Source organism: Polypterus senegalus, chromosome 2, assembly GCF_016835505.1.
Source record: "Polypterus senegalus isolate Bchr_013 chromosome 2, ASM1683550v1, whole genome shotgun sequence".
NCBI lineage: Eukaryota > Metazoa > Chordata > Cladistia > Polypteriformes > Polypteridae > Polypterus > Polypterus senegalus.
In genome coordinates, this window is record NC_053155.1 from 237744516 (window position 1) to 237767076 (window position 22561).

General features: G+C 40.3%; 1 protein-coding gene across 1 annotated transcript in view; it reads right to left on the reverse strand.

The window, feature by feature from the left end:
* Positions 1-22561, reverse strand: part of mycbp2 (MYC binding protein 2) — a 503803-nt gene that overhangs the window by 388450 nt on the left and 92792 nt on the right. Inside the window, 2 exon segments of the mRNA XM_039745368.1 lie at positions 8623-8865; positions 15431-15627. Coding sequence (XP_039601302.1) covers positions 8623-8865; positions 15431-15627 — 440 coding nt within the window.

Genomic DNA, 22561 nt, shown 5'->3' on the forward strand with positions numbered 1-22561 from the left:
TGAAGTTTGCCATTATCACATTAGCCACAACAAAATGACTACCTATAGTTCTTCATGTGTTTAAGACTTTTGTGTTAGTACACTTGGAAGTGTGTATAATGCAGTTATATTCTCCAAAGCAGACTTACACAAGTATATATAAAAATACAACTAATATTATGTCTTACAATGGATAACCTATTCACAGTCTAGCCCAGTGGTTCTCAACCTTTTTAGCACTCTGACCCAGTTTTACCAGTTTTTGGTCAATGATGACCTTTAATTAGCGGTTATTTTATTTACATTAGCTTACCATATCCACTGAATGCCACACATTAACAAATAACAGTGATAAATACTCAACATTTAAGTGTATAACAGTGTACATAATACATGAACAGCACAGAGCAGTTTAATACTGAATCAAACTGTATGCCCATTTGTCTGTTTAACATGTAACCAGGACTTACCTGATTTTTACAAGTTTGTGGAAAATGGGGATAAATGAAGAAAGTGCAGAGATTAATATTTTTTATCTTGCTGGTGGCTGACATAATCTAGAATATTGATGTACATATCTACTGCACAATGCAGGACTGAGGTGTTCTGCAACTGTGTGAGGTTTCTTATACAGTGGTGTGAAAAACTATTTGCCCCCTTCCTGATTTCTTATTCTTTTGCATGTTTGTCACACAAAATGTTTCTGATCATCAAACACATTTAACCATTAGTCAAATATAACACAAGTAAACACAAAATGCAGTTTTTAAATGATGGTTTTTATTATTTAGGGAGAAAAAAAATCCAAACCTACATGGCCCTGTGTGAAAAAGTAATTGCCCCCTTGTTAAAAAATAACCTAACTGTGGTGCATCGAAAAAGTAATTGCCCCCTTGTTAAAAAATAACCTAACTGTGGTGCATCACACCTGAGTTCAATTTCCGTAGCCACCCCCAGGCCTGATTACTGCCACACCTGTTTCAATCAAGAAATCACTTAAATAGGAGCTGCCTGACACAGAGAAGTAGACCAAAAGCACCTCAAAAGCTAGATATCATGCCAAGATCCAAAGAAATTCAGGAACAAATGAGAACAGAAGTACTTGAGATCTATCAGTCTGGTAAAGGTTATAAAGTCATTACTAAAACTTTGGGACTCCAGCAAACCACAGTGAGAGCCATTATCCACAAATGGCAAAAACATGGAACAGTGGTGAACCTTCCCAGGAGTGGCCGACCAAAATTACCCCAAGAGCGAGAGACGACTCATCCGAGAGGTCACAAAAGACCCCAGGACAACGTCTAAAGAACTGCAGGCCTCACTTGCCTCAATTAAGGTCAGTGTTCACAACTCCACCATAAGAAAGAGACTGGGCAAAAACGGCCTGCATGGCAGATTTCCAAGGCATGAAACCACTGTTAAGCAAAAGAACATTAGGGCTAGTCTCAATTTTGCTAAGAAACATCTCAATGATTGCCAAGACTTTTGGGAAAATACCTTGTGGACTGATGAGACAAAAGTTCAACTTTTTGGAAGGCAAATGTCCCGTTACATCTGGCGAAAAGGAACACAGCATTTCAGAAAAGAACATCATACCAACAGTAAAATATGGTGTTGGTAGTGTGATGGTCTGGGGTTGTTTTGCTGCTTTAGGACCTGGAAGGCTTGCTGTGATAGATGGAACCATGAATTCTACTGTCTACCAAAAAATCCTGAAGGAGAATGTCCGGCCATCTGTTCGTCAACTCAAGCTGAAGCGATCTTGGGTGCTGCAACAGGACAATGACCCAAAACACACCAGCAAATCCACCTCTGAATGGCTGAAGAAAAACAAAATGAAGACTTTGGAGTGGCCTAGTCAAAGTCCTGACCTGAATCCAATTGAGATGCTATGGCATGACCTTAAAAAGGCGGTTCATGCTAGAAAACCCTCAAATAAAGCTGAATTACAACAATTCTGCAAAGATGAGTGGGCAAAAATTCCTCCGGAGCACTGTAAAAGACTCATTGCAAGTTATCACAAACGCTTGATTGCAGTTATTGCTGTTAAGGGTGGCCCAACCAGTTATTAGGTTCAGGGGGCAATTACTTTTTCACACAGGGCCATGTAAGTTTGGATTTTTTTTTCTCCCTAAATAATAAAAACCATCATTTAAAAACTGCATTTTGTGTTTACTTGTGTTATATTTGACTAATGGTTAAATGTGTTTGATGACCAGAAACATTTTGTGTGACAAACATGCAAAATAATAAGAAATCAGGAAGGGGCAAATAGTTTTTCACACCACTGTATTTGTCAATTTAATGTGCAACGTGATGATGACTTGTGTATCTGCTGGCTTGCTGTACAACCACATAACAATATTTTTCATGAAGCTTCAAGATTTTCACTTCTTCATTTAAAAAAGTCAAAATATTTACATCTGAAAGTAGCATACTATGTGTCCAAATGTCTTTGTAGCTGAAGGTTTCATAATTTTATTTGGCAGTACCATTCTGCAGATAACGCATAATGGTCATTACTCGCCACACTTCATAGTAAAAGTAAAACTTTTTTTGAAGTTTATATGGAACTGGAAAAGTTCAGAGTACGAGATGCTGCGGGGCATTTGAGGAACACATCCATATTCATTGGCTTTCTTAATGAAGTGCGGGGTGCATAACAGGTTGTCATCTGCTGGTAAATGGATCAATAGCCACCTAAAACATTAAAGTAATTGCTAATATTATTATTTATTTTTCAGTATTAATAATTAAGTATTAATTATTAATAAGTTTTCTTGCCTAAAATATTTCAACTGCAGTTTTTCCCCTTATTTTTAATACCAATAAACACCTTGTCAGAACAAAATAAATGTATTGATATCTTTAAAATGTTAAAACTGACATTTACCGCTTGCCAGCATTAAAAAATATTTAAGAACATTTTTCGCTTAAAATAATCTTTCAGATGGAAACCTGGCTACTGATAAGTAAATTTATAGGTCTTTTAATAGGAAATTCTTCTTAGATTAGCGATTTAAGTTTTTTAAAAATAAATAAATAAAAAACACACACAGTAGTTTCTGCCTCACACAAGAACAGCAGTCTTTATATGCCCACAACCCTGTTTGAGAATAAGAGAACATTGAAAATAAATGAATTAACTTTCATATTCTTGCTAGTGTCCACAACAATGCAAATCTTGCATAAAAAAGCCAGACTATTCAGTTTTTCAAAGCACTCAATAGTAATTACTTATTTAATATGTAAAAGATACTGAAATGCTCCTCTTCAAACTGCCACCTTATCGTGGTGGAAGAGTTTGCGTGTCCCAATGATCCTAAGAGCGCTGTTGTCTGGGGATTTATGCCCCTGGTAGGGTCACCCAAGGCAAACTGGTCCAAGGTGAGGGACGAGACAAAGAGCGGTTCAAACAAACCTCCTATGAAGAACAAAAACCTTGGACGACGTTTTCCCTCGCCCGGACGCGGGTCACTGGGACCCCCTCTGAAGCCAGGCCTGGAGTTAGTTCTAGATGGTGAGTGCCTGCACCCGTGGGGCTCGGCCGGGCACAGCCCGAAGAGGCAATGTGTGTCCCCCTTCCCATGGGCTCTCCACCTGTAGGAGGAGCCAAGGAATTGAGTTGGGTGGTGGTCGAAGGCGGGGACCTTGGCAGTCCGATCCTCGGCTACAGAAGCTGTCTCTAGGGACGTGGAATGTCACCTCTCTGAAGGGTAAGGAGCCTGAGCTAGTGCGCAAGGTCGAGAGGTTCCGGCTAGATATAGTCGGGTTCACCTCGATGCACAGCTTGGACTCTGGAACCAATCTCCTTGAGAGGGGATTGACTCTCTACCACTCTGGAGTTGCCCCAGGTGAGAGGCACCAAGCGGGTGTGGGCATACTCACTGCCCCCCGACTTGGAGCCTGTTCATTGGGGTTTACCCCGGTGGACGAGAGGGTGGCCTCCCTCTGCCTTCGGGTTGGAGAACAGGTCCTAACTGTTTGCGCGTATGCGCCGAACAGCAGTCTGAAGTACCCACCTTTTTTGGAGTCCTTGGAGGGGGTGCTAGAGGGCATACCTTCTGGGGACTCCCTCGTACTGCTGGGAGACTTCAATGCTCACGTGGGCAATGACAGATAGACCTGGAAGGACGTGATTGGGAGGAATACCCCCCCGATCTGAACCTGAGAGGTGTTTTGTTATTGGATTTCTGTGCTCATCACGGATTGTCCATAACAAACACCATGTTCAAGTATAGGGGTGTTCATATGTGCACTTGACACCAGGACACATCGACTTTGTGGTCGTGTCATCTGACTTGCGGCCACATGTCTTGGACACTCGGGTGAAGAGAAGGGCTGAGCTGTCAACTGATCACCATCTGGTGGTGAGCAGGCTTCAATCGTAGGGGAGGATGCCACTCAGGCCTGGTAGACCCAAACGTGATGTGAGGGTCTGCTGGGAACGTCTGGCAGAGTCCCCTGTCAGAAGTAGCTTCAACTCACACCTCTGGCAGAACTTCAACCATGTCCCGAGGGAGGTGGGGGACAGAGTCCAAATGGGCCATGTTCCATGCCTCTGTTGTTGAGGCAGCTAACTGGAGCTGTGGCCGTAAGGTGGTCGGTGCCTGTCATGGCAGCAATCCCCGAACCCACTGGTGGACACCAGCGGTGAGGGATGCCGTCAAGCTGAAGGAGGAGTCCTATGGGACCCTTTTGTCCTGTGGGACTCTAGAGGCAGCTAATAGGTACCAGCCAATGCGGAATGCGGCTTTGGTGCTTGCGGAGGCAAAAACTCAAGCGTGGGAGGAGTTTGGAGAGGCCATGGAGAACGACTTTCGGACGGCTTCGAGGAGATTCTGGTCCACCGTCTGGCGTCTCTGGAGGGGGAAACAGTGCAGTGTCAATTAGTATATGGTGGGGATGGTGAGCTGCTGACCTTGACTCGGGACGTTATGGGTTGGTGGGGGGAGTACTTTGAAGACCTCCTCAATCCCACTAACATGCCTTCTAATGAGGAAGCAGAGCCTGGGGACTCGGAGGTGGGCTCCCCCATCTCTGGAACTGAAGTCACCGAGGTGGTCAAAAAACTCCTTGGTGGCAGGGCCCCGGGGGTGGATGAGATACGCCCGGAGTTCCTCAAGGCTCTGGATGTTGTAGGACTGTCTTGGTTGACACGTCTCTGCAACATCGCATGGACATCGGGACAGTGCCTCTGGATTGGCAGACCGGGGTGGTGGTCCCCTCTTTAAGAAGGGGGACCGGAGGGTGTGTTTCAACTACAGAGGGATCACACTCCTCAGCCTCCCTGGAAAAGTCTATTTGGGGGTTCTGGAGAAGAGGGTCCGTCGGATAGTCGAACCATGGATACAGCAGGAACAGTGTGGTTTTTGTCCTGGTCGCGGAACAGTGGACCAGCTCTTCATCCTTAGAAGGGTACTGGAGGGTGCAGGAGAGTTTGCCCAACCAGTCTACATGTGTTTTGTGGACTTGGAAAAGGTTTTCAACCCTTTCCCTTGGGGAATCCTGTGGGGGGTGCCGGATCACCTGATAAGGGCTGTTCAGTCCCTGTACAACCGGTGAGCTTGGTCCGCATTCCCGGCAGTAAGTCAAACCTATTTTCAGTGAGAGTTGGACTCCACCAGGGCTGCCCTTTGTCACCGATTCTGTTCATAAATTCTATGGACAGAATTTCTAGGTGCAGCCAGGGTTTTGAGGGGGTCCGGTTTGGTGGACTCAGGATTGGGTCACTCCTTTTTGCAGATGATGTTGTCCGGTTTGCTTCATCAGGCAGTGATCTTCAGCTCTCTCTGAATCGGTTCGCAGCCGAGTGTGAAGCAGCTGGGATGGGAAACAGCACCTCCAAATCCGAGACTATGGTCTTCAGCTGGAAAAGGGTGGAGTGCCCTCTCAGGGTTGGGAGCGAGATCCTGCCCCAAGTGGAGGAGTTCAAGTATCTCGGGGTCTTGTTCACGAGTGAGATCGACAGGCAGATCGGTGTGGCGTCCACAGTGATGCGGGCTCTGCATCGGTCTGTCATGGTGAAAAAGGAGCTGAGCCGTAAGGCAAAGCTCTCAATTTACCGGTTGATCTACGTTCCTACCCTCACCTATGGTCATGAGATATGGGTAGTGACGAAGAGCGACATTAGAATACAAGCGGCTAAAATGAGTTTCCTCCGCAGGGTGTCTGGGCTTTCCTTTAAAGATAGGGTGAGAAGCTCAGTCATCCAGGAAGGGCTCAAATTAGAGCCGCTGCTCCTCCGCATCGAGATAATCGATATTTTAATATGTGTACCAGCTACATATTATTTGGCACTTCATGTCCACATTATCATTACACAGCAAGATGCTGAACCTCAAAGAACATTTCAAGAGAGAATTAGATCAATAGAGGCTCTACTCCAAAGTGAGACTGTTTTTCCCTTCATGCTATTGTCAACAGCATGGCAAGCAATCCTACAATACTTTCCATTTGTACCAGAAATCTAATTTGTTGAAATTAGTTTGAATATGCTGCCATTTCAAAACACAAATAATCTTTTTGTAGGGTTATGCTTTTAAGTCACTTTAGTCATTAAAAACAACTGGCCTACTTTAGGAACATGAAGAGGAATAATTGCTCAAACACTGGAAATGGAGCCTAAGAAAGTATTTAAAAAAAAACTCTTTGTGCTCTATTTCGTGTGCTTTTTCATTCATTTTGCAATTAACCATAGCCTCTAAGCAAGTGAAGAGTGGTAGTGTTGGTGAGAAGGTTCAAAGAAAACTGAAATCCAATTAAAGAAAGAAATCATTGAAAAGTATGAGCATAGCGTTCATGTTACCGATCTTGCCACCGAGTGCAAGAAGTCGAAATCTACTAGAAATCTATCGATATCTAAATCAAAATAATCTTTCGCGGTGCAAGACTCTCCCTCAAAACTGTAACCTCCTCTCCACTCAGCGTCGTCCTCACTTACTTCACGCCTGAACTCGGCTCATGCAAAGTTAGTTTTCTTGGTTGTTTATATTTAGTTTTTGTATAAATTTAGGACTTTTCAAACTTACATTTTTTTCACCTATGCTTAAAACTCATAAAAAACGTGTTTACAGTGAGCCGTTTGTAAGGGCGTATCATGAACTCTTGCAATGTTAAGTTTTCTCTGTTGCTCAAGGTTTTCTCAGTGTTATTCAATGTTTTTCCAGTTAGTTTACTATTACACTGTGCATTCTATGGTATAATAAACTATTTTTGTGCTTAAAAATCTTCAAAAAAAATATTTACATACAATTCATATGGGCTGGAACGGATTAATTGTATTTACATACAACTTATGGGAAAATTACATTCAGATCGCGACCCGATAGAGTTCTGGAACGCATTACAGTCGTGACCAGAGGTACGACTACCTCTGTATATTAAAAGAAATGAAGAAAATGGAGAATAAATTTTGCATCAGCAGTATTGAAATTAACAATAAAATATACAATAGAAGGGTTCTAGCACATAATTCTACCACAATTTCTACACAGTCTAGACTAATTACACATTTTATTTAAAATTTTAGCACTGGAGAACAACAAAGTAGTATACATGACTGAAATAAAATAATACTGACAGTTTACTGCATTGTGAAGTGGGCTGCAAAAGCAGCAAGTCTTTAGAAAAATGTTTTAGCAGAGCAATGAAATAAATTGTTTTTATCTGTTCATTTTAAGGGAATATTTAATAATCATACTACTCGATAAACAGTTTTTGTCATTAAAATCTGTGAAATGAATCCATGCTTTAACAAGTGAACACTGTGCTTATTTAAAAATTAGGTAAACAGAAAAATTAGCATAGAAACTAGTGGATTGCGTAAAACACTTTAAGAAACTGAATTATGCAAATTTTAGGAATAAAATTGTTGTATTAGCCTGTGATAAATTAGGGGTTGAAACTGTAATACCATACATGCAACAACACATTTTGAATTTTAACATGTTATTCAATGTGGTCACTACTAACTGTTCCAGCTGTCTCACTGCCTATTCTAAGCAAAACCATTTCCTACTAAATCTTTAATTAAGCCTTAAGGAGGAAAGCCAACATGAAGGTCTGCCAAATTGAAAACTGCATCTGCGCATGACAGTAATATCATACTTTAAGTTAGCAGAAATCTGGTGCAGTCCAAATTTTGATCCAACTGAAGGAAAAGATTTAATACAAAGCATTTTATGTATATCGTTATCTGGATCATATAAAATGCACATGGCACCACCACCAACTACCCTACAAACATATATAATAAATGCAAATGTATCAGATGTCGTCTCCAAAAAAAGTGTTTTTCAAACAAGCATACTGAGAATACTAAAAAAAAAAAAAAAATCTCTGCTCAACCTAAAAAGAACTTGTACAACAGAAAAACTAGATGACTGCCAAACAATTCTTTAATTAAACAAATATAGGGAATAAACAAATGTAGCACAAAATGCATTTATTTAAAGTAGTGTTAATGCAATTTGTTCATAATTTGAATAGATATGAATTAAATTAAATATAGAAAGGCATATAAGAACAATATATACTGAAATCCAATCCAATCTGGATTAAGTATAATAGTATCAAAAATACAACTAATCAAACATGGCAAAGTATAACCAAACTTTACCAAAGTAACAAATGCCATCTTACACGAACTGTTCCACTGTATCCTGATCCCACTTTGTACAATCCGTCTTTGCATAGCAGATAAAGGAAGGAGCCATCACTTTGCAGCAGACAATTCTCATCGTCATCAATTGACACTTCTTTCAGTATCCATTTGTTCATCAGAGCAGCTTTCTTGATCCCGTTACTAAACCAGTCCTGAATTTGGATTTTTCCAACAAGAACTGCTTGCACGCTTCTTTGCAAAGAGTTCAGAATTGCTGGTACCTACAAAGCAAAAACAGAAGAGCTGTTGTAAAATGTCACTCCACCCCAAGTTAAGAACATTCTTTGTACTGAGACACTCAATTTACTGATTTGTGCACAAACCTAGAGTGACCTCCAAAGTTTTGCTGCCAGTTATATTCATCACCTATACATTTGCTATGTACAAACTCATATTTTTTTAAAAATGCACACTTAAGACAGAGAAGCAGAGGAGGGTAACTCGAGTCACATGACTTAGCTACAGTCTTAATTTTAGTGAACTGTGACTTGCTTAACAATATTCTTGATTTACTGTTGACTATACTGTACACTATTCTCAATTTACTGTAGACTACACTGCAAAAAATGGAATGCCATCTGCAACAACATTTGACCAGAACATCTTTAAGCTTTGTCATTCCAAAAGTCATGACAGTTAACATTTGATTGGTAGTTGGCCCCAAATGCAGTAACTGATGCACAATTGTTTCAACTAATGTATCTTTTTAGCAAGATGGATCTACCAACATGGTGACTTACATATGCAGAAATAAATGCCCAATAACAGGAAAAAATTTAAAGTTTTCATGGACATTGAGGGCACTTACAGCAAACCAATGCCCAGAACCCATCCCTACCTCACTTCACTCTTCACAAATATAAACAAGTCCAAACTAAAATAAATAAAAAAAAAGCTTTAAAAACATAAAATATGAGTGGATAGGGCTCAATAAGAGCAGATGTCTAATACATTACTTTCATGAGACTGTACATTTAATGTGTTACCATGCTGCAAATACGAAAAGACATGAACAACAACATGAATGCAACAACACCACTACAGAAGATAAGACACACCCAATAATGCCAAATCCTTAGCGTCTTCAGACAAATATACATACTGAAAACACAGTGTTACATTTTAATTTTTCACAACATGGCATAAGCCTTTTAAAAAATGGTTTAATGGATGTTCGTTATCTGCACTATCAGAAGGAAGTTTTCTGCAGATGTGATATTGTCCTCATCGATTTTTTTCTTACATCAATTTTGACAAATTCACCTAATTTGGAGCAATGGGGAGAATGAAGAAGCCAGCCCCAACTCAATTCTAACACATTTGCCTCCCATGTTTGATTTAAAAATACAGCCAAAACTATATGTTTACAATGCCTATTACTGCTTCGAGCTATTAGTTTTTAATTTATTTTTCACATATTACTACAAAGCCTCAATGTTCTGACAGTCAACTCCTTTAGCTTATCTTTAGTCAATCATTTTAAATGCCAATTAGTTATTACAGAAGCCTTTTAATTAAATTAACACAGCTGAAAACGGATATTTGGTTTACTTGTCTGCAAGGTACTAGCATTCAACAGACAACAAGACCATGGTGATCTGCTGTCCGATATTTTGATGAAGTAGAATTTGTAGTAAAACAGCAGGCTTCTGCAGGGCTGTATATTTGAGGGTGCCTGAGCACCTTATATCCTTTTGCTCTCATAATGTCCTTATGCCACTTCTGCACCATGCTTTTCAAGGGTGGTCTTCTTTCTCATTCTGCTTTTACTTATTGGGCTGAATTTCATTTCAAACTAATAAAACAATAAATACAGGTGGATTTTATTGGTTTGGGAAGGTTGGATTTTAGCACACTACTTTTCAAGATTAATATAATCATCACTACTTTGTTTCTCACTTAATATGCTTGTAAGAAATACCTTTATTCACTGTCAGTTCAATAATTAAATAATTACAACAGCTTAATCAATACTGAGAAATTGAAATTTAAACATTACAATATCAGTGTCCCATAAACTGGTAAATACCAACATTATTCAGGATATTTATTTCCATTTACAAAAAACTGGAATACAAAATACACAGCCAGCAAAGTGTGGCAAGTATCTAAGAACAACCAAGTTGTCAATACATGAAGTACACAACCAGCACTTTTTTGAAAAGGAGAACAGACAAGGTGGTATGATTCTGGAATTAATGTGCTGAGTGTACAGAGTGCTGCACACATCAAATTGATGCTGAGTCTGTACTTTGTATTCCAAAGTTACTATGCAGAGAAAGCATACACAAGAGTATATGATAGATAGAGAGACAGAGATATAAATACTTTATTAATCCCAAGGGGAAATTCACATACTCCAGCAGCAGCATACTCATAAAGAACAATATTAAATTAAAAAGAGTGATAACAATGAAGGTATAACAGACAGACAATAATTTTGTGTAATATTAACGTTTACCCCCCCGGGTGGAATTGAAGACTTGTGTAGTGTTGGGGAGGAACGATCTCCTCAGTCTGTCAGTGGAGCAGGACAGTGACAGCAGTCTGTTGCTGAAGCTGCGCCTCTGACTGGAGATGATCCTGTTCAGTGGATGCAGTGTATTTTCCATTATTGACAGGAGCCTGCTCAGTGCCTGCCGATCTGCCACGGATGTCAAACTGTCCAGCTCCGTGTCTACAATAGAGCCTGCCTTCCTCACCAGTTTGTCCAGGCATGAGGCATCTCTCTTCTTTATGCTGCCTCTCCCACACAACACTGTGTAGAAGAGGGCAATCGACGCAACCATCTGATAGAACATCTGCAGCATCTTATTGCAGATATTGAAGGACGCCAGCCTTCTAAGGAAGTATATTCAGCTCTGTCCTTTCTTACACAGAGCATCAGTATTGACAGTCCAGTCCAATTTATCATCCAGCTTCACTCCTAGGTATTTATAGGTCTGCACCCTCTGCACACAGTCACTTCTAATGATCATGGGGTCCATGAGGGGCCTGGGCCTCCTAAAATCTACCACCAGCTCTTTGGTTTTGCTGGTGTTCAGTTGTAGGTGGTTTTAGTTGCACCATTTAATAAAGTCCTTGATTAGGTTCCTATACTCCTCCTCCCCTGTGCATTTCCCATGCAGTGAGCGAGCAAGAGAGAGAGAGCGCAACACACACACATAAAGGCGCGCAGGAGAGAGAGGCGCACACACACACATGCGTGAGAAAGAGCCGCACACACACATGCGTGAGAGAGAGCCGCACACACACACACGTGAGAGAGAGCCGCACACACACACGTGAGAGAGAGCCGCACACACATACGTGAGAGAGAGCCGCACACACACACGTGAGAGAGAGCCGCACACACACACGTGAGAGAGAACACACACAGGCGCTACAGGCTTGCGAATGAGAGCGAGAGAGGGAGGACTGGACGCATAAGGTAGAAAAGGCTTGTTTTGGTTTTCAGTTCTGTTTACAGCGATCGGTTTATAGCGTGCATTGTGGCAATGTTAATTTTTTTGGTGGTTTATTAAAATTACAGATGTTTCAAATGTTCATTTTGTTCCCTGTGTTTAAAAAGTGTTTTTATCGAGCGGTTCCTAGCATTATACCGTGAACTATTGCAGTGTTAGTTTTCTCTGCTGTTCAAGGTTTTCTCAGTGTTATTCAAAGTGTGATGCTCTCGACTGGTAGACGGGAGTGTCCACTGGACTTTATGATCGTGTGTGCGTGTGTCAGTGCCTCTCCTTTGCCTTCGATGGCTGTGTGACGGGGACAGAGAGGGGTGGTTGGATCCAATTTGAATTTCAAGGTTTGTTTTCAAGTGACAGTCAGTTAGCAATGCTGCAATTGTAGTTACCGGGGTATGCTTCAGTTTGCGCGCGATTAGCCATCGTTCCCACACTGGCATTTCACACCATTTCAAATTAAAGTAATTTTTCAGGTGTAGTGTCGCTAATACTGTATCGATTTTGGAGAATGACATGGCGTTTGAAAGCTCATTTTACAATACATCCACCTGTATGCCTTATTGTAACGTTTGGAAATTGTTTTATTTTGAATTTTCACATCACCAATATGTTTTCGCCATCTAGTATGTTTCTCGCTCTTTGTTGTTGTTCCTGAGAGACTCCAGCCTAACACAAATGCATGGATACAATCACTGGCGCTGGCGGCAGCAGCTTTTAATTAGTAACTCAAAATCAGGATGCGTCCTATAAATAGGTACACAGGTTTTTCCATGGTTTTTACGGTCAAAAATCAACTGCGTCCTATACATGGTATCATCCTATATGCGGGTATTTACGGTAGTCCATGATCCATGCTACCAGATATGAATCTACTCCCATCTCTGTCAGCTTGTCCCTAAGGAGCAGAGGTTGGATGATGTTGAAGGCGCTAGAGAAGTCCAGAAACATAATTCTTACAGCACCACTGCCTCCAAGTGGGAGAGGGATCGGTGTAGCATACAGATAATGGCATCCTCCACTCCCACCTTCTCCTGGTATGCGAACTGCAAAGGGTCGAGGGCATGGGAGACCTGTGGTCTCAGGTGGTAAAGCAGCAGCCGCTCCATGGTCTTCATCACATGTGACGTCAGAGTGACAGGCCAGAAGTCGCTCAGCTCACTAGGATGTGATACCTTTGGGATTGGGGTGATGCAAAAAATGTTTTCCAAAGCCTCGGGACTCTCCCCTGTTCCAGGCTCAGTGTATGCATCTTCCAAAAATTTGTGTGAGTGCGTGTGCAATTCAAAACATGTGATACACACCAGGAGTTTGTGACATTTGCAATTTAAATATTACTCATAAGTGCTTTTTAATCCAGTTATTGACACAAATATAAATATATTGTTAGCTACTTGACAGATATACCAATATTTTAAAGCTGCTGTTATGTAAATACTGTTACAGAAAAAGGCACTGTATTGTTCAAATGAATAATGATGTTACTTTATAAAACAGTTCTTCTATTGATATTGCAGGAACTTCAGTGGTAATGTTACTGAATATAGGAGTTCTGGTATTTTATCATCCTAGTAGTGGGTATAAGAGTAAGGAAAATTAAAATATTAACAAGATTTGATTTAAAGTCAAATAAGATGATTTGGTAGTCCAATTAATCCCAAAACACTAAAACCTTTTCAGAAATCAACAAAAAGTTTCACAACACCGAATAAATGTAAATATGCATTATCCAGATATAAAATAATATCCCTGACATACAATAAAACTCAAAGAACTCTCTTTCCCAAGGCCATTATATTCCTAAATAACTGACTGGAGCTCTGCAGTCGACTTGTGACTTTATGCTGTAGGAAGATAAGTAAATAAATCGAACAGGTAAATAGCATTCAATATGGCTTTTATATAAGTAACAATTTTTTTTTTTTTTATAGAAAGACCATCACAAAACAATCACAAACAGAACTTTGCACAATACCTTGGCATGATACCTCTGAGTTTACCTCTGTTATACAACATCTTTATTTGAAAATGGGGTGTCAGATCAGTGGATAAGGAGCATGAACGCAACTGAGAGATTAAAACTCAATTTAAAAAAACCTAACCTTTACAAGTATCATAAATTTACACTGGCTGTTACAGACTCAAATCAAATGTATGGTTTTATTGTATAATAGTAACAATATGAGCAGTTCTCTACTCAATACATTAATTCCGGGAAGCAGCCAGGATCGAACCTGCGACCTCTTAATTACGAGTCAGTCGTTCTTACCGCTGTATCACCAAAGCAGTCATGTCAGTGCTGTACCCTAATCAGATTTCTTTTCCTTCAGTTGTATACTTGAATAAAAGCACACTTGTTTTGTTAAACTTTTACCATTTGTGAAAGTGTTTATTTGATATTTGGATGTCAGTCTTCACACATTATACACTTCATGACAAAATTTTGTCGTTAGTACTAAAGCATGAAAAAAGTTTGTCTGTTAGGTATGTGTTCAACATTTCTTGCATTTCTCGCATTTCCTGTCATACTACACTTACATAGATTGTTGTAGACACGGAACACACATAAAATGAATGTGTTCCAAATAACAAAATGTTATTTACCCTATACAATGTCAGTCACTTCGCACAGTGATAAACAGACTTGGGCTGGGAGAGCTTTTTACCCAAGTTGAGCTCCGTCGGTAGGGAGGATGGTCATTCTAACATACTCTAAAAAAAATTCCATACAATGCTGAACACCCCAGAGATAAAACCAACCATTTGTCACATTCTTTTTTTAGTCTCAAGTGATTAAACCACAGATGGCAAGGGAACAAGTAGCATCAATAATGGGCAGTAAGCAACACACGTTGCCAAATTAAAACAAGATTTAACAAACCTACTTTATTTTACAGAAGAGCTTAATTTTAAGACTACTAACTATGATATGAAACTGCTACACATTAGAAGTCTTATTTACATATTTGCATCTCTCATAAATCTAATTTAACAGCTATAAACATCAGCAATTTGGATAATCATACAAAAAACTTAAAACATTTATTGTACAATAGAGAACACCCATTTGGCATCATGGTGTCGCATGTTAATAACACAACCACCAAACCAGATAGTAAGCATTCAGCCAAAAGCAAGTCTTGAAAACTGAATATGAAAGACAGTGTGTATAAATTATCCTAATAAATAATGCAACCCCTAAGAGAAAACTTATGAAAATGTAAACTTTCTTTTAATTACTGTGACAAACCATTTGATTGTTTGAGCAAAATCCATTAAATATACAAAAACGTGCACTGAAAATATTAAGAAAATAAGGAATGTCTACCTGAATGGCTTGACAAGCATTGCTGCCATTGTTCGTAAGAATGGCTGAAACAGCTTGAAGGATTTTACCAGTGTCGCCCCAGGCCACAACAAGACTAAATAAGCATGCACATGAGAGTGCTGTAAGTGCTTGACCAGTGCTGTCGTTCATTCCTGTGCTTCTTATTGTGATCTCCAGAAGCAGGTGAAAGAGAGATTCTGTGCAAAACAGACAAAAATATTCAATATTTAATATATATTATATGTTTGGATGTTAAAAAAATGCAGGACCATAAAAACACTGCTTTTTAATCTCAAAATATCAACATGTTAAAACTGGCTAAGGAAGCTGATGCCAGAAAAGTTGACCAAAACAATATGACCAAATTATCTTTGGTTATCTTATCTGCAACTGTCTTCTGTTCAATTAGACAACTTTCAGCTACTTACCTACACAAAATACAATCGTCAGAGTTGGGATTTTCTGATGTGGACTTTGTTATTGTTCCAAACTTTCATTAAAAAACAATAAATGTGATGTAAATATAGTGGGTCCGCGGATGGGAAATTAGTGGCTTGTTTTTAAATAAACAACTGAATGGCCGGCTCAATCTCCATAGGTGTGCATGCTTGCACAAGTGCAGGAGATTGGCGAGGTAACAGGGACGAGACGCCCCTGCATGTGAGGGTGCAGTCCGTCTCAATTGTTTCTTTGGCTTTCTGTGATGCCCGATTGAGGCACTGCTCCCACAGGGGCATATAAGGGAGAGCAAGCACTAGAAAAGAAAAAAGGTGAAAGGAGGAAGATGTAAACACATTGGCCAGTGAGTGAAAGAGAGACAAAGGAGAGACAGAGGTTAAATGGGGGAGAGAGAGAGAGAGAGAGCGCACAACTGAGCGCACCTGAGCCTCAGTGAGAGGCAGGTGGTCAAGAGCAAGCTGCAGGTAGTGAGAGGCAGGTGGTCAAGAGCAAGCTGCAGGTAGTGAGAGGCAGGTGGTCAAGAGTAAGCTTTAGAGCTGAAGGAGATTAAAGGTGAAGAAAGGACACCCCCTGCTGAGCGACTGCTGAGTAATAGTAAGCGGGGGATGTGTGCGGCTCAGTGTGGTGCCCCAGGATTGCCGAAGGCCAGGTAATGTGGACCTGAGCCAGGATATGAAGGTGAACTGCACCATCTGAGCAGGATAAGGAGAGGAGACGCCTAGTTAAATAGGGCAGTGTTTGGTGCTCAAAGATTGGTGGACCCTCTCTGGTTTTAATTGGATATTTATTGAAACTGTTTTTAAACTCCATTATTGCACCATTTTAAGGATTATTTCTTTATTTATTAAAATGATAGAGCACTACACTGCTTTTGGACACTTGATTTGTTTTTTTAATGGATTGTTTTAATAAAAGCACTAATCACTTTTGGCCTACCCGTTGCTTTATGCATTGTGTCCTCATCCACTGGTTTATCCTCAATTATGTCATTGATGGTGGTGGGTTCACTTGATCCAATTGGCACCATCACACCATGTCATGTTACACAACTTTTCCAGCGGTTTTCAGTCGTAATCTTCATTTACGTAATATTAGCGAGATGGAGGAAGTCGGCAGAACTCTCTCATGAAGGCCAATCACATAATGAAACATGCTGAGCAACTCATTCCAACTAATTTGCAAATTCCTCTAGATTGTATCTTTAGTTGTAGGGGTGGGCTCCATGTGCATGAGAGCTGACAACCAATAATTGCTCATCCAGAAGTATAATGCATATAATGCAGCAACAAGCAATAATGAATGTGGGTGTTTTGGACCTCAGAAAAAGAAAAGACTCTCATCTGTCTTATATTGCAGGTTTTACATACCCCAACAAAACAAGAGGCAAAAAAAAAAAAAAGCTCTAAACTTGCAGTACCTGTTAACCCTTTGTACAGCATCAGCTCCATCAGGCAGTACGTTGTTGGCTGTCACAATAGAGGGAGAGCATCACTGCACAGGAAGGTCAGCACTCAGTAAATTTGATATGGCCATACTCCCATGAGATTAGCAACTGAGATAAGCAAACTTGGCACAGGCCACGTGACTAGGAGTCACATAATGCGACATCAGTTTTAAGCAAACTGTCATTCAGTCTTTGTGACTCCTACCGTCTTCTTTTCCTTTTAAGTCCATTGGTGAGACTGTACCCTTAATATATACACACACACTGCTCAAAAAATCGAAGGAACACTTTTTAATCAAAGTATAGCATCAAGTCAATAAAACTTCTGCGATATTGATCTGGTCAGTTAAGTAGCAGAGGGGGTTGCTAATCAGTTTCAGCTGCTTTAGAACATTAGAACATTCTAGACGAGAACAGGCCATTCAGCCCAACAAAGCTCGCCAGTCCTATCCACTTGTTTCCTCCAAGAAAACATCAAGTCAAGTTTTGAAAGTCCCTAACGTCTTACTGTCTACCACACTACTTGGTAGCTTATTCCAAGTGTCTATCGTTCTTTGTGTAAAGAAAAACTTCCTAATGTTTGTGCGAAATTTACCCTTAACAAGTTTACAACTGTGTCCCCATGTTCTTGATGAACTCATTTTAAAATACAAGTCTCGATCCACTGTACTAATTCCCTTAATAATTTTAAACACTTCAATCATGTCACCTCTTAATCTTCTTTTGCTTAAACTGTAAAGGCTCAGCTCTTTTAATCTTTCCTCATAATTCAACCCCTGTAGTCCTGGAATCAGCCTAGTCGCTCTTCTCTGGACCTTTTCTAGTGCTGCTATGTCCTTTTTGTAGCCTGGAGACCAAAACTGCACACAGTACTCAAGATGAGGCCTCACCAGTGCAGGTGAGCATAACCGCCTTGGACTTGTACTCCACAGATCATGCTATATAACCTAACATTCTGTTAGCCTTCTTAATGGCTTCTGAACACTGTTGGGAAGTTGATAGCTTAGAGTCCACTATGACTTCTAAATCCTTCTCATAAGATGTACTCTCGATTTTCCGACCACCCATTGTGTATTCAAACCTAATATTTTTACTTCCTATGTGTAATACTTTACATTTACTGACATTAAATTTCATCTGCCACAAATCTGCCCAAGCCTGTATGCTATCCAAGTCCTTCTGTAATGATATAACAGATTCCAAATTATCTGCTAATCCACCTATCTTGGTATCATCTGCAAACTTAACCAGCTTGTTACTTATATTCCTATCTAAATCATTTATATATATTAAAAATAGCAGCGCCCTAGCACTGACCCCTGTGGAACACCACTCTTAACATCGGCCAGTTCTGATGAGGTTCCTTGCACCATCACCCTCTGCTTCCTGTGTCTGAGCCAATTCTGCACCCATCTAAAAACAATCACCCTAAACTCCCACTTCTTTTAACTTGATGCCCAACCTCTCATTTGGCACCTTATCAAATGTTTTCTGAAAGTACAGATAAATAATATCATAAGCTCCACTTTGATCGTGTTTTTGTTGCAACTTCATAGAATTCCAACATGTTAGTAAAACACGGCCTCCCTCTTCTGAACCCATGCTGACTGTTCAGAATAACTCCTGTCCTTGCGATGTGTTGCTCAATCGTATCCTTAATAATTCCTTCCATTAATTTTCCTGTGATGCATGTTAAGCTTACTGGCCTATAGTTGCTTGGATCTGCCCTGTCACCCTTTTTATATAATGGGATGATATTTGCCATTTTCCAGTCCTTCGGAATCTCTCCAGTGCTCAGCAACTTCCTAAAAATGTGTGTCAAGGGTTTATATATGTACTCACTAGCCTCCTTAAAAACACGAGGATAAATATTATCTGGGCCTGGTGATTTGTTTGATTTCATCTTATTTAATCTGAGCAGCACTTCTCCCTCTACAATTTCCAAATCCTTCAGTACCTCCTTAGTAGTTGCATTTACCTCTGGGAGGTTATCCACTTGCTCACTTGTAAACACCTCAGAAAAATGGGACATTTGTTATTTCATTGTCTGTATCTTTTAATTCCCCTTTACTATTCCTGATGAACTTGACCTCCTCCTTGACTGTTCTTTTACTACTAACATACTGAAAGAATCTCTTGGGGTCTTCTTTCGCCTTATCTGCTATATTCCTCTCCAACTGTCTTTTAGCCTCTCTGATATCCTTAACCTTAATGGTTGCCGTTCTCATATGCGCTACGATTCACTTTGCAGTCATTAGTCTTATATGCCTTATAAAGCAGTTTTTTCCTTTACAACTTCTTTTTTAAATCTTTATTAATCCATTGTGGAGTTTTTCTTAGTTTCCAATTAATTCCAAATTTAGGTATGTATCTGTCCTGCATTACATGTAAAACATTTGTAAACCTGTTCCACTGCTCCTCAACTGTCTCCACATTTAAAAGCTTATCCCAGTCTATCCTCTTAGACTTTGTCGCATCTGCTCAAAATTAGCCCTACCAAAGTTCAACTTAACAATTTTAGTCTTTGCATCTGTACTCTTACAAAATACTGAGAATTGTATTATATTATATTCACTTGACCCTAGTGGTTCAATCACCTCTACACCCTCAATTCTATCCTGATTATTACAGAATACTAAATCCAGACAGGCTTCACCCAGTGTTGGTGCTTTAACATGCTGTGTTAAAAAACAGTCGCTGATTACTTCTAAAAACTCCTGCTCTTGTGCTCCTCCATCTGCAAGGTTATCCCAGTTAATATTTGGATAATTAAAGTCCCCATGACTATAATATCCCCCTGTAAACTTGCCTTTTTATATTACTAAAAGATGTGTGTTGAAATTACTGTCTGAATTAGGTAGTCTATAACACACTCCTAAAATAAGACCTCTTTCCCTAATATTTTCCAGGCAAAGCTTTGGTGTTAATGAAATTAACATAAGGTGCACTAAAGCGGCAACAATGAGACGACCCCCAAAACAGGAATGGTTTAACAGGTGGAGGCCACTGACATTTTTCCCTCCTCATCTTTTCTGGCTGGTTTTTCACTAGTTTTGCATTTAGCCATGGTCAATGTCACTACTGGTAGCATGAGGCGATACTGGACCCTACAGAGGTTGCACAGGTAGTACAACTTCTCCAGGATGGCACATGCCATTGCCAGAAGGTTTGCTGTGTCTTCCAGCAGTCTCAAGGGCATGGAGGAGTTTCCAGGGGACAGGCAGTTATTCTAGGAGAACTGGACAGGGCCATAGAAGGTCCTTAACCATCAGCAGGACCGGTATCTGCTCCTTTGGTCAAGGAGGAACAGGATGAGCACTGCCAGAGCCCTAACAAAAATGACCTACAGCAGGCCACTGGTGTGAATGTCTCTGACCAAACAATCAGAAACCTTTAGTGGGCCCTGTGCTCACTGCCTGACACCATGAAGCTCAATTAGCATTTGCCACAGAACACCAGAATTGGCAGGTCCACCACTGGTGCCCTGTGCTTTTCACAGATGAGAGCAAGTTCACCCTGAGCATATGTGACAGACGTGAAAGGGTTTGGAGATGCCGTGGAGAACGTTATGCTATGTGCAACATCTTTCAGAAAGACCGGTTTGGTGGGGGGTCAGTTATGGTCTGGGAGGCGTATCCATGTAGGGATGCACAGGCCTCTACAGACTAGAGAACGGCACCTTGACTGCATTAGGAATTGGGATGAAATCCTTGGACTTATTGTCAGACATATGCTGGTGCAGTGGGTCCTGGGTTCCTTCCTGGTGCACGACAATGCCCGGCCTCGTTTGGCGACAGTATGCAGGCAGTTCCTTGGGGATAAAGGAATTTATACCATTGACTGGCACCCATGCTCGCTTGACCTAAATCCAATACAGCACCTCTGAGACTTTACGTTTCAGTACATCTGACGCCGCCAGGTTGCACCTCAGACTGTCCAGGAGCTCAGTGATGCCTAGGTCCAGATCAGGGAGAAGAATCCCAGGACACCATCCGTCGTCTCATTAGGAGCCTGCCCCGATGTTGTCAGGCATGCATACAAGCACAACTACCAAGTACAATTCTGAGTTGCTGCAATGAAATTTTAGCAAAGAGGACTAGCCTGCCGAATCATTTTTTCACTTTGGTTTTCAGGGTGTATATACAACATCACATCACTTATATTATAAGGGACTGCTCTTAACTGGTTCAGGTCATATCTAACTGGTAGACACTTTTCAGTGACTTTAAGTTCCTCTTTTTTATCTATTGCTCCTCTTAAATGTGGTGTTCCTCAGGGATCCATTTTGGGTACTATCTTATTCTCTACATACCTTCACCCTATTGGAGTGATTTTTAGGAAATTTAACCTTTCTTTTCACTGCTATGCTGATGATACACAGGTTTATATTCATGTCTGCAACTCTGCAATAAAACTGCACAACTGTCTTTCTGAACTAAGATCCTGGATGGCTAATAATTTTCTTGATCTGAATCACAATGAAACGAAGGTGCTTATAGTGGGTCCATCAGCTAAAACCCAAATTGGTTTTAGAATTCTCGGCTCTTTCTCTGTCTTTTGCAAACCTCAAGTCAGAAATCTAGGTGTTATCTTTGACAGTACCCTCTCTTTTGAGAAACAAGTTAATTCTGTAGTCAACAGTTGCTTTTGCCAGCTTCCTCTATTAGGTAAGATCAAGCCTTTTTATCTTCTAGGGATCTTGAGAAAGCTACTCATGCTTTTATCTTTACTCAACTTGATTACTGCAACTCGCTGTATTCTGGGATTAGCAAATCCCTGATACACAGGTTACAGTTGGTCCAGAATGCTGCCGCTCACTTTCTAGTTGGGGCAATAAAGTATGACTCTGTTTCTCCAATATTAGCTTTTTTAAACTCGCTGCCTGTTAGTTTTCAAATTGATTTTAAAATCTTGTTGCAGGTTTTTAAATCTTTACATGGGCTTGCTTCCTGCCTATTTATCCGAATTGTGTGCTTTACACCAGCCATCTAAAGTGCTTAGATCTTCTGGTCAGTTGTCTCTTGTTGTCCTTTGTACCAAGTATAAAACACACACACACACATAAAGGAGTCGTCTACAATTGAACTGTTCAAAACAAGATTAAAGACTCATTTCTATTCACTTGCATTCAGTGACCTTCAGTAATACTGATGGTTTCCTCATTGTGATTATGTAACATTACTTCTATTTATTTTATTTATGTTCATTTATTTTATTTCTATTTATGT